This window comes from Microchirus variegatus, assembly GCF_963457635.1.
Source record: "Microchirus variegatus genome assembly, chromosome: 5".
Taxonomy (NCBI): Eukaryota; Metazoa; Chordata; class Actinopteri; order Pleuronectiformes; family Soleidae; genus Microchirus; species Microchirus variegatus.
The window spans coordinates 23,761,711-23,774,020 of NC_139806.1; the positions used below are offsets into that span (position 1 = coordinate 23,761,711).

The following is a 12,310-nucleotide window of genomic DNA, read 5'->3' on the forward strand; positions in this document are numbered from 1 at the left end:
GAGGGAATCCCCAGAGTACTGTATGAGTGTCCGTGTGCTCGGAGTGGGTGTAGAGGAAGTGAATTATTTTGCCGTGTGCGTATATATATAGTAATTCCAAAAAGCAGTGGACACCGAAAACCTCTCTGGAGAAGTCATGAAGCGATCCTCTCTCGTCAAAGGTAATGTCTAATCTTTCCAGTTTATTCATTTTCATTGTGTTATGATTGGCTGTTAATGTTTTCTATCCCTGTGTCAGCCTTGGCATATCTGTGTCTGCTGGCTGTAGATGGATTTTTAGGTACGGTATAAATTACAAGTGACAAAGCTGTATTATTTAAAAAAAAAAAAGCTAATCTAAATGTTTGTTTCAGTCACCGAGGATGGAGCTCCAGGCATCATCGGGCCAGATCGGGTCCAAACGAGAGCTCGCCTAGGTAACGTTTGCGCACACATTCCATTCCCAAATGCTTTTAGTTGTTTATTTGCATTTAAAGCTGACGGACTTCCTTGTTAGGTGACATAAAAGAGTAATTTATGTACAGTTGTGGTTGAATTTTAGTGTATTTTCCAGGTTTGAAGTTGTAGAGTCTAAGAACGGCTATGCCTGGACCTCACTTGAGTTTAAAAGACACATTTTGGGTTGTTCATAGCAGAATATAATCTCTTCTAATTTGACTGTTTATATATTAATGTAAATGCACCACAGTTGTAAGCTGCTGGGAAAGCATAACAATGGCCCTTGAAAGTGCTTGAGCTTTACCTTGGAAAGGGTTCAGCATATTGATGTGACGTGCACCGTCTTTCAGGTCAGCCCCTGGTTCTTCACTGTGATGCTTTTACAAATAGCGAAGATGACGTGACACTTATCTACTGGCTCATCGATGGCTCTTTCCCTGAGGAAATGTCCAGCAGTAGCCGAATAGTGGAATCAAATGAGTGAGTATTGTTATGGTGATATTTAAATACAATACACAATCTGCTAGATCTCAAGTGTGTCATTTCTTCTTTGGTATTATAGAGACAGTTGGCTAAATAATCCATTACTCTGATCTGCTTCTAAATTCTGCACCATTGCCTCACATTGTTATTTATTTCAGTGTAAATGTTGACAGTGACAGCTGCAGCTAAGCTGTGATGTTTGTTTTAGATCAACGCTGAAGGACAGCGTCATCCTCCAGAGAAGTTTGCTCTTCAAGAACGTCACGCCGGAGGATCTCAAATCCACCTTCACCTGCGTCGTGACGAACGCTGTGGGAGTGGCCCGGAAGCACGTGAAACTGACGTCAAAGGGAGGAGGTTGTTGCGAAAGAAAACCACGAAAGGTTTTGATACTTGGATAAGTGGATTTCTCTCCTCCTCGCAACACCGTATGTGTTCCCATGTAAAAACCAACTCCTAAATATCTGTGAATGAATAAACAAGGTGTGACTGAAGAGAATTCTCTATCCGTTGTTTTGCTGTGCATGTGCTGCTAATATTCCATCTTCAACTTTAACTATAATGTCGTAGCATATGAATACATACTCTTTAAGGAGATGAAGCTGAAGTGCTCAATGCACGCCATTCAAGTAATTTCCTTGTATATTATAGCACCTTTTATTTCAAACCGGTAACAAACTCACACTGCAGCCAAATGGTGATGTATAAAAAATAATTTACCAACTGAATTTACACTCGCGTACACCATAATCCTCATGATTTTGTGTCAACGGTGCAGTTAAAGATATTTAAAGAGAAGTCATGTCGAGCCCAAACTGGCAGCCCAAGCAATAATCAATAGTGTATAGCAACAATGTGTGTATGAATTCTATGAAAGCTGAACAAAACTTCAAAACTCACACTGAGGTCAAGTGCATAAGCAATAGTGACACCTAATGGTGCGACTGCAGACTGCACCAGACTGAAGACTCTTCCACCCTCCATTTGCTTCAGAAGTCGTTCTTTGTATTTTATGTAAAAATGCATCAAAATGCAAAACAGGTCTGCTTAAAGCAAGGCCTTTGCTTAAAGATCATATCAAAGTCTTCTTTGAAGGCGACAGCAACTTACACAAACCTACTGTACTTATTAATAGTATCTTCAATGTCTGCCTCTCCTACATGTTGCACACTAGACCTTGAACACACATTTAATCACATCTCCTTTTCTGTTTCAACGTAGTGCACATGTTGACTGAATAAGGAGGGGATCATGTTCTCCATTATTGTTTTTTTAGAAGATTCAAAGGCCATTTTGTACTTTATATTGTGTTGTACATGTAGTGCTGTTTATTGACAGTTGGCATCCAGGGATCTGTGTTTAATAGTCTGATCAATAAGATTCTGGCTCTGAGGTTACGTTACACACCCCAACTCCGCCAAGCAATGCTGCAAATTGTCATTCCTGCCAGGAAACCTATTCTCTCTGATCCTCTTCCTGATGAGAGCAGCAACATCTTCAACCACTGTTGACTGCCAGTGTGCAGAAGTGGTGAGAAATGGCTGGAGGAGCTGCAGGCTGGTGTTACATGCCATTCCACACAGGAAACGTAGAAACATGTCCAGGTTGCCGTCGGCACAGGACAGGCTTCTGTCCACAGCGCCCTTGTAGAGGTCATAGACTTTAGATGCCTTGAAGATCCCCTTGAACATTCCTTTCAGTTGCTCCTCAAAAATGTTCTTGCCATCATTTGTGAAGGAGAGAAACACATACAGAGCGGCCATGTACTCCTGCACAGTTGGGTGGATAAAGCTCAGGACCTTCTCATCAAACAGGACGTGCGGTTTTGTGAGATACTCCGTGCACAGGCCGCTGTTAATCACCGCCGCCTCCTCCATTTCAGTCGATTTCCAGTCATACGTGGCCATCTTGAACTCGTGTTGCTCCAACATTTGGAGCGCCAGCTTTCCAAGACTCATGAGGAAGTCTCTCTTTCTATCGGAGCTACACTCTGGACCTCGACTCCTCTGTGCGAGGTCGAGCATTAGCTTTGTGTACATGTAAGTGACGCTCTTTGGCGGCTCTGCCCGTGTCCCCATGCGATCGCACTCGTCGGCAATCAGCGAGCAGAACAAGGGCAGGTGGCACATGATGCGGAGCGTTGTGACAGAGTTGATATAGGCAAGAACCTGCTCTGCTTGACGTGGGTCTTTAAATCTCCTATTAAAGTACTCATCCTTGTCAGGCTCACAAAACCCACGCACTTCTATCTCGTCGTAGTGAGTATCCCACGGGATGCAGGACTGTACTTGTGACCGTGAAGTGACCAGGAGCAGACCGTGGTGGACCAGCCTCCCTCTGAGGAGATTGACCACAATGACGTTCAGGGTGGCGGGACTCGTCGGGTCACTGAGGAGCGTGGTGTTGTAAAAGTCGAGCACCTCGTTGTACTCATCAATTCCATCAAGGATGAACATTATTCTGCAGTCTTCACATCTGAAATCCCCATCCTTCAGTTTTGTCGTTTCTGGGTAAAGCGTTTGTATTATTTCTAAAAGGGAGATCGTAGAACCCTCAAACTGTTTAAGTTCTCGGAGTGACAGAGGAAAAATAAAGGACACGTTCTGATGAGACTGACCTTTAGCCCAATCCAGAACTAACCTTCTGACCGCCATGGACTTTCCTGAACCTGCCACTCCTGTCATCAACATTAACCTTTTGCTGGGCCAGTCTATCGTATTTGTTGTAAAAATATCCTCAGTAGAGAGCTGTTTCCCCGCCTCCTGGTTAGAATTCAGTTTTTCTATGGTCATGACCTCGTGTTGAATATTTGGCCCATTATCACATGTTGAGCTTATGTAGAGATTAGCATAGATATCGTCAAAGGGCCTCCTCTCTTCTCGTCTGTCCGTGTTCACACAGACTTCACCATATTTCCTCCTCAGAGTCGCACTTAAATCATAATGTACTTCATCTGAAAGGGGAAATTTTTTTTAAATATATCTCCCATTTCTTTCATCAAATTAAATTTACAGTAATATATGGAGAAAAGATGAACATTTGTGACCTTTAAGAGTCAAGTTCCTCTCCATTATGACGTGCCGGAGCATACTTACTTCTAACGCATGCGTTCTGGAGCTCGGCAGCCATTTTCTTCTGCCCCATCTCCTCCAGAACGGTCACGGTGATATTCAAAGACGCCGCGAGGCTGTAGCACTCGAGCAGATGGTCCACGAGGTTCACCATGTCCATGTACTGCACGGCCGTGTGGAATGCCCGAGGGCAACGCTTGCACAGCATCATCTTGAATTTTGTGAGGGCTCCCTCGGACAATTTCCCAAGGGTGTTACTGATCGCCTGATTCCAAAAAGAAAAATGAAGAAAGATGGTGTTCAGTGCTGTTCTTGTCAGCTGAAGCTGGTGTTCCATTTATTTCAAACAACCCACACTGACCTCGAAAGTGAATTTCAACGTCACAGAAGGATGCCTGAACTCATCCGAGTCTTGGATTCCCTCAGGTGTGTCAGGGTGTTCTGAGGCGGTCTCTTCTTTGATTTTAACCCTGGTGAAGCCACAGTGGAGAGATTTACACACACATTTAAACGTCAAGGAGGTGCAGACCTCTGCTGGAGGAATATTCATATCAGTATCAGACACAAAAAAAGTATCAGTGCGTTGCCCTGGGTGCATTTCTTACTTGAGGATTCTCTTTTCACAGTCATCACTGTCAAAGGTGTAGCAGCTTGAGTACGAGTCTGTTCTGGTCAGGTGGATCCTAAAAAAACAAACAAAAAACAGGCGTACAGAGGACTTGTATTTAAACGGAGACAATGCTCTCCTTTGATACAGAAAGAGGAACATTAACTGTGCTTGTACCTTGTGGGAGATCCACCATCATCAAACATTTCTACGAAGCCCTCACTGGTCATTGACTTATAGCTCTGAGCTGGAGACTGGGCACGGTCCACAAAAAACCTGATAAAAAGGAAAGATGTCAATCGTTTGATTATGAGTTCATTTTTACATCATGGACATTTAGGGGCTAGTATGTGAAACATCTCAGTACCAGTAGCCGGTGTCCATTGGACTCTGTCCCAGGTCCAGAGACGGTCTTCTCTCAGGGATGTAGTATAACTCGTCATCGTCCCTAGATGCATTCTGTTGCCCTCTGCCAGACACTGCGTCCCCAAGAGAAGAGCCGTCAGACTCCATGGTCTCCATCACCCTCTCCGTCCCTGAGACATCCATCGTGTCACGGAAATGATGATCGGCCAATGACGAACATCATACCCACAAACTGGGGTCACGTTTTGTTTGCTTTTGACCGTAACCTCTGCACCTGCAGAAGAACAGACATGGAAGAAAATAAAAGCATGATAAAGTCTTTGTCTTTTGGATTTCCCTTCTGCCCAATACTGCATTATTTTGAAAAGAAATACGGTACGGCTATGTCCATAGGCGGCATTGACATTTATTCGGCAATGAAAACTAATGAAGAAAAAAATAAATAAAGCTCTGCAAAGTAAACAATCCCTTCCAGTTTCACTCGCCTGGCGTCAGTACCCCATGTGTCCTCGCAGCGGCGCTGTTTAAAAGAATGAGAGGAACTTGGGCGGAAGTTCGTTGACAAAAGTAAAGGCGGAGAAATTTATCCAAGTAGAGATATCCTGCTCTATTCACAGACGTTTTGTTTTCTTCAGTTAGACAGATATCGTAATGTATATGATTGTCTTGGAATATATTGTTATTCATATAATCATTGCATGTCGTGAGGTAACCTGTGTGATTCCCTGCCCTAGTGCTTTCTGTTATGATTGACACACAATTACAAAGGCAAACTCTGCAGGATGAAAACATTTTACCAACTCAACACAACAATCCACCAATGTATTCAGTTATATATCAAGAATATATTGTGGATTACTAATCAATCATTAATATAAGATATAAGACCCTTTCGATTGAGGTGATTGGATGTTTAAGTATCGCACACTTAAAAAATAACAAAACGATACAATAAAGCACAAACACATACACGTAATACTTCCGCCATGACATTTCCACGCGACAGTGACATACTGTAACGTAAAAAAAAAACCTTTTACATTTAACTTTAACCGAGTTGAGTCAGTTTATGATTTAAAAGGTGGAAACTGTGAATCCAGGATGACAGCAAGTTAGCTAGTATTAGCTCAACTCAAACCACTGTTTTTCCACTGACCATAAATGCGCGGTGATCAAAATGAACACACTCGTAATTTATTCCAGGAGTAAAGAGACTAACCTTCGTTTCACTGCGTGACACAACGTATCCAGATATGTTTTGTTTTTCTTTCTAGATTCTTCTGACCATGCCTATGGCCCTGACAGCTACCTCTTCTTCTTCTTTACTTCAAAAACAAACAACAACGTTCTTCTTCTATTAGGTTATTGGCGGCTGGCAGCCATTTGAAAATGACCACCACCCACTGGACTGGAGTGCAACTGCAACTGCAACAACAACACCACAAATAAATAAATTAATTAATGAATAAAAACAAACTTAAATAATTCGTCACTATCAAGATTAAAATGTATATACATATGTATATACACACATGTATGTATATTAACAACTTGTAAATCAAATATTAAGATTCAAGTGTTAATTAAAACAGTAACCCTCATAGTTCATTAAATGATTATCCATCCTGTATATTTATTTATTTGTTTACTTTGCACGTGTGTGCACAACAGCGAGGTGCATCATTGAAACACATCCATAAGTTTCCACGACACTGCGCTTTGTGTGATGGAGGCGCGAGCAGCGACAAGTGGTGGGGTGGGGGGGACAAATGGTATGTATGACGGGTGATTAGTGCCCTACGTTTTTTTGGATGAGGCACTTACTGAACTGTTGCTGTGCTAGTTATTTATTCTCCATTTTCCACATATTACTGCCATTTGCAGAATTACCAAATGCATCACATTGCAATCAAATGTTGAAGTTCCCATAGAATGGTCCTATCGCACATATATGTGATTTATGGAGGTCTACTTACATACATTAACTTGTTTTTATGGTCAAAAACCTCAGAGTTGCTGCAAATGAGCCGATAGAAATCTCTCCTCACTGAAGCTCTCGTCAGCCGTGCTGATTCAGACTGAAATCTCACCCCAGAAGACGGACTGTGTTGTGATTGGCCAGCCAGCAAGGGCTTCCCCAACTGTCTTGTGATTGGCCAATACCTGGAAGTGACTTAATTAGCACGCCAGCTCTCAGAAGCACAGCTCCCCCTCTGGAACGGGGGATGTACTGCAACTCATTATCATTGTTTTAACAATGCCTTTGACCAAGAGTCAAAAGACACTGTCGCAAGTGAAACACCTCCACAGCGGAAGTTCTTTTTCTGCGGTTCAATGTACGCAACCGGTTGTGCCCTAACCATAACCCTAACCCTATACTGACAACAAACGCAACTTTAACTCGACCTAGAGACCTGAAAAATCTTCGTAATAACTGAGGAACTGAAGATCGTATCTGTCCACAGAGGGCCTTTTTTTTCACTGAACTCGTGTCACTTGATTTTCGTAGGATAATGCACGATAAACACGTTACGTACTTTTTCGGTACGTTTCCATACGAACCCTTCATGAGAACACGTTGAGTGGTTAGCACTCTTGCTTCTTGCAGCAAGAGGACCTGGGCTTGTGACCCGGTCAGAGGCCAGAAGAAGGGTTTCCTTTCTACATGAAGTTTGCATGCTCTGCCCGTGTGTGCTTGGGTTTTCTCCGGGTTCTCCAGGTTCCTCCCACAGTCCAAAAACATGCAATATGGGAATTAGGCAAATTGGACACTCTAACTTGACCAGATGGATAAATCGTTAGATGGATTGCTGTGGAGGTCCATGTTTGCACACAGCCTCTGCTCTCACCCCTTTCTTCCTTCCATTCACCACTCCTCCTCATGTGAGGCATGAACAACCCCCCATACAGACATGCCTGTGTGACTCCATGTCTGTGTGTGAGGCAGAGAGGATGCTCAGAGCGCGCACCGCCTCTCCACACACTCCACGATGACCGCCAGTCTCCTCTGCTGTGGATGCTACAGGGATGTGATGCGTTTTGGGAAGAGTGTCGGGCAGCAGCGACTCGTCAACACCATCATCACCATCATCGCCATCATCATCACCGCTGCCACTGACTGAGCCTGACGTGAATGACAAGTGGGAGAACGCCTTTACGCAAACCAACTGCACAGGAATGTGCACAAGTCAAGGCTTCTTAAAGCGACACTGTTGGACTTACACATCTGCTTTTGTTTGTAAACACCCAAACCGAGCTGGGACACATTTTTATATTAACTAGTCCATTTTATTCATAAATGTATTAATTTGTGAGAGTCGTTTGGAGGAGGGAGTGGTGTTGCTTTCTTCTCTTTGGAAAACTTCTGCGATGGCACTGGTGATGGAGCCTGTGAGCAAGTGGAGCTTCAGCCAAGTGGTGGACTGGATGAAAGGTAAGGCTTGATTTTTTTTGGGGGGGGGGGGGGGGGGCGATGGTGGTCAAATAGGAACACACATCACAAAACTGCAGTTTTGGGTTAAAAAAATAAACAAAAAACACGACCCAGTGCGTCATTGCGCTCCACGGCTCCACTGGAGATGCCAGCGGAGAACAAAAACACCTGCTGAGCCTCGGGTCTTCGCCTCCTTAAAGCTAATTTATTACAGCCTTAAATCATCTGATCGATTCCCCCCCACTGGCAGTCTCAATGTGGAGACGACCAACCAACCCCTCCCTGTCCTCCAGAGCCAAACAGCACAAAACGCTTTTAAACCTCTATTGTGTCCTGCGGTGGTTATTGTTAACGCGGGGCTGCCTCCATCCCTCCCTCCTCACAGGAGGCTGGCAAACATAGCTGAGATCCAGTAATTACACACAAATAATGAACCCTTCTCACTGCATAAGTGGGTGAAAGGTTCGAGCTTGGCATTTTTGTGCGTGCGTAAAATAAAAAAAATATATAGAAAAAAGCCACCACAGCACTATTATCAATAAATACCATTGCGTTGCACAGTGGTCTGTGCGCAGTGTGGATCCACAGAAGTCTTAAGAAGTCACAGCTGATTTGGAAGAGCACCACACAGGCCTGTGACTACAGATCAAACTGCTTGAATGCCCCTCAATGCACTTGTAAAGATTTCAGCTATTTAAAGGGGTTTAAAGGGACAGTTCAGGTATTATGAGGTAGTGACTGCATTGTGAGTGCTCCAGAGGCTTGTTCTCAGGCTCAGAACAAGTTTACCCACTAAATCAGGGGGTCTCAAACTCAAATGACCCGGGGGCCACTGGGTGTCTAGTTTGGTCTGTAGAGGGCCAGTCAAGTGGGAAAAAAACGTTTTTGAGGAAAAAGACATAAACATAATAATGTTGATGGATGGATGGACGGGATTTCACGTAATTTGAAAATAAATGTTTGCTTTGATATGGAACAATGACTAATTCACTATATAAACATGCTTAAAGGTGCATTATGTAATAAATCTAAATCAACTGGCCATAAAATCCTCCTAATATGTCACAGAGACTCAGGAATAATGTTCATATAACAAACTGAACTCACCAACAACAACAGTACAGACAAAATATTTGCATTACAAAATATATTTTGCAGACTGCAAATCATGTTTATGTTTTGAAATCATGTTTTGGCAGGTGGCGCCACCTACCGCCGTCTACCAATCATTGCAGTCAGTAGAGTCTCAGCTGCCGAGCACCTACAGACTCTAGACCTTGTCAGAAAATGAAACCTAAAAGACCTCTGTATTTTGAATTTGAATGTAGTAACTGTATTTTGGCCACATTATTACATATGGCACCTTTAAGTCTACAGTATATTAAGAATATGTTCTGCACTTTTTCTTTACTTAGCCTTTCTCAACAGGAAACTGAAGTTTGTGTTTCTCCAACACCAAAGTCCATAGAGAAAACCAATGATTTTTTTTTTTACATCATAACACACAGGCGTTGTTGATCCATTACTGCTTCCATCTGTACATTCAAATGTGTCATTTTGTGAAATCCTTCCTTCAGACTGACCTAAATGACACAAACGTATCAGAAGCAGTAGATCAGCAGCTCCTTAGACGCTGTGAGATAGAAATGCTGATTTTCTCTGTTGGCTTTGGTGGAGTCGATCATGACTTGAATTTTGGGAAACATGCAGCAGAATAATGAGGTTTAAAAAACGCCCGCACAGATATGACTCAGTCTGACAGAGAAGCCCTCTCACGGCCAGTTGCTGTTAAAGGTCTGGGTATTTCAGCAGAACTTGACAGATTCATGAACAGCTATTAAAATGAATTAATCATTCAAAGGATTTGGTCGCCGGTGTGTTTTATGTGTTTGAGGAAAGCTGCCTGATAATTCACTCTCTAAAGACCTACAGTGTAAATGCCCCACACAGGAATATCTGGATATACTCACGGCACAGATTACTCATCAGCTTTTTATATATATATATATCTTGCTTTTAATCTACTGTGTAAAACAGTAAATATTAAAACTAAAGCTGCACCACATATTGCAAATCCAATAGCAATGGCCCTATAGTTGTCACTGTTTCAGTCGCCTATTGTTGTGTTGTTGTTGTTTTGCGCTCATATGTCAGGCCACAGCCTTTCAGAGATGCTCCAGATTAAATGTACACACACATACTGTAAATCTTTACCGCCTCAACACACACACACACGCACGAAAACACACGTGCGCACACACTCTGCCACAGTGATTCTCAGCCTGCGGGCACTTTTTCCTGCTGGTTCAGACGTATTATGATTGCAAGGCTCAGACCTCCTTCAATATTTGTCGTGCATTACAATTTGTACCCGCCTGATAAACACGAATGCGCCCTTGTAAACAATTTTTTTTTTTAACTGATCTGCCTCAGGAAAGGTAATGGATTGATGCAGGAACTCAACAGTTAACAGTGAGATTTGAAGAGTTGTATATAAGCCTGGTGAGAAATGTCGGCAGACCAAAGAAAAAAGATAAGATACAAGCAAATAAAAGGCTCTTCAGTGTCCCACATCTGACAAGTGGAGCAGAGATGATTCCTGCGCCCAAAGCCCACTAATGGTAATTTAAAGTGAGGGACACTGAGACACAGAGAGGGAAGGGAGGAGGGGTGGATTCACTGGAGCTCCTAAGGAATTGCAGCATTTTGCCAGGAGCATTCACAGTTTCCATTATTAGCATAGAGCGCTCAGTGATGTCACTAGATGCCGAATAGGGGCCCTGTGACCTTCCCACAGTGGTGCTTCACACACCCCCCCCACCCACCACCTCAATTCCCAGTTGCAACAAAGCACCTTCAAAAAAAAGAAGAAAAAAAGAGTCTGATCACAGAAGACAAAAGAATCACAGCTTTGACTGAAGCTGTGTTCCTGAAAAGTGCACAGTATAGCTTTGCAAACACACTGTCTGCCATCTTTATTTGTTTGTGTACTTTTAGGCACAGACCTAATGACACAATGCATGCTTTTAATCTCTTTATTCCACATTTGTTTCATTCATGTTATGTGACGTTTAGCTGTTTTACTATCAGTGATCGAAGTGAGATTAAATGCGAATCAATTGTAACGGCGCTAACGTCCGCGTTAGGTCTCGTCACCTCACGTCGCCACCGGATTATCTTTAACGGAGATTAGGATGATGTGTCAGTGCTGTGCTTTTAATGTGCCCCACGTGTGTCTGATAATCTCCATGAAATGGAAAGTGATGTATAGTGGAGATTGGAGGGGACACACACACACACTAGCATGTGATTGGGTATGAAAGACGAGTGATAGAAGACTAGAAAAGCGCTATATAAATACAGACCATTTACCAATATTCTGCAGTTTGGTTTTCGTGCACAGAAAGTGATGTAACATTGCTTCGTTTGCCTTCATCTAAAAACTATCAGACCTGCCGGAGGGAGCGCATGTTTGTATACAGCAGCAGAGGAGTAGGAGGATGTATTTTTACGTTGATGATAATGATGTTACTTTGGGAGATTGATATTTTCACAGGTGGTATAAAAGAGTTTCAGAACCACTGCACTATGCCACTTAGTTAGTAAGTTAGTTGGTTAGTTGTCACCTGCTGCTATAACAGGGTTAGATGTAGACTTTTTGAATAGTTTTCTGTCCTGTGGTCAGGAAAAAAAAAAGATCCTTGCCAGAAAACCTGCTTCATGGTTTCCGTGGCAACATGGGGCATACTTCATTGATGTAATGAGTCTCAATTAACTCGGTAAAGGGGGCTGATTAGTTAAGCCTTTACATTTTATGCAAAACCATGAAACTCCCTACGTTTCCTCTCCACAGTTGAGCTGCCAGCTCAACCCGGTGTGAATGCGTGATCAGGTTTAGGCAGCGAGTGTGCG

The 12,310-nt window shown here is 43.0% G+C and overlaps 2 protein-coding genes across 2 annotated transcripts in view; one reads left to right on the forward strand and one right to left on the reverse strand.

Annotated features, from left to right (window-relative positions):
• Window positions 1–1,699: 1,699 nt before the first annotated feature.
• On the reverse strand, window positions 1,700–6,290 carry LOC310927636 (NLR family CARD domain-containing protein 3-like). The gene is made up of 7 exons (XM_083889988.1): window positions 6,185–6,290; window positions 4,967–5,239; window positions 4,777–4,875; window positions 4,598–4,675; window positions 4,354–4,462; window positions 4,017–4,257; window positions 1,700–3,874 (listed from the first exon to the last, which is right to left on the reverse strand). Exons 2-7 carry the CDS (start codon window positions 5,146–5,148, stop codon window positions 2,316–2,318), a joined length of 2,268 nt encoding a protein of 755 aa, XP_083746114.1. The 5' UTR covers window positions 5,149–5,239; window positions 6,185–6,290; the 3' UTR covers window positions 1,700–2,315.
• Window positions 6,291–8,334: 2,044 nt separating this feature from the next.
• Window positions 8,335–12,310, forward strand: part of LOC310926854 (connector enhancer of kinase suppressor of ras 2-like) — a gene marked incomplete at both ends in the record, with an annotated part of 33,890 nt that continues 29,914 nt past the window's right edge. Inside the window, one exon of the mRNA XM_083889060.1 lies at window positions 8,335–8,398. Coding sequence (XP_083745186.1) covers window positions 8,335–8,398 — 64 coding nt within the window. The remainder of the gene's footprint in view (window positions 8,399–12,310) is intronic.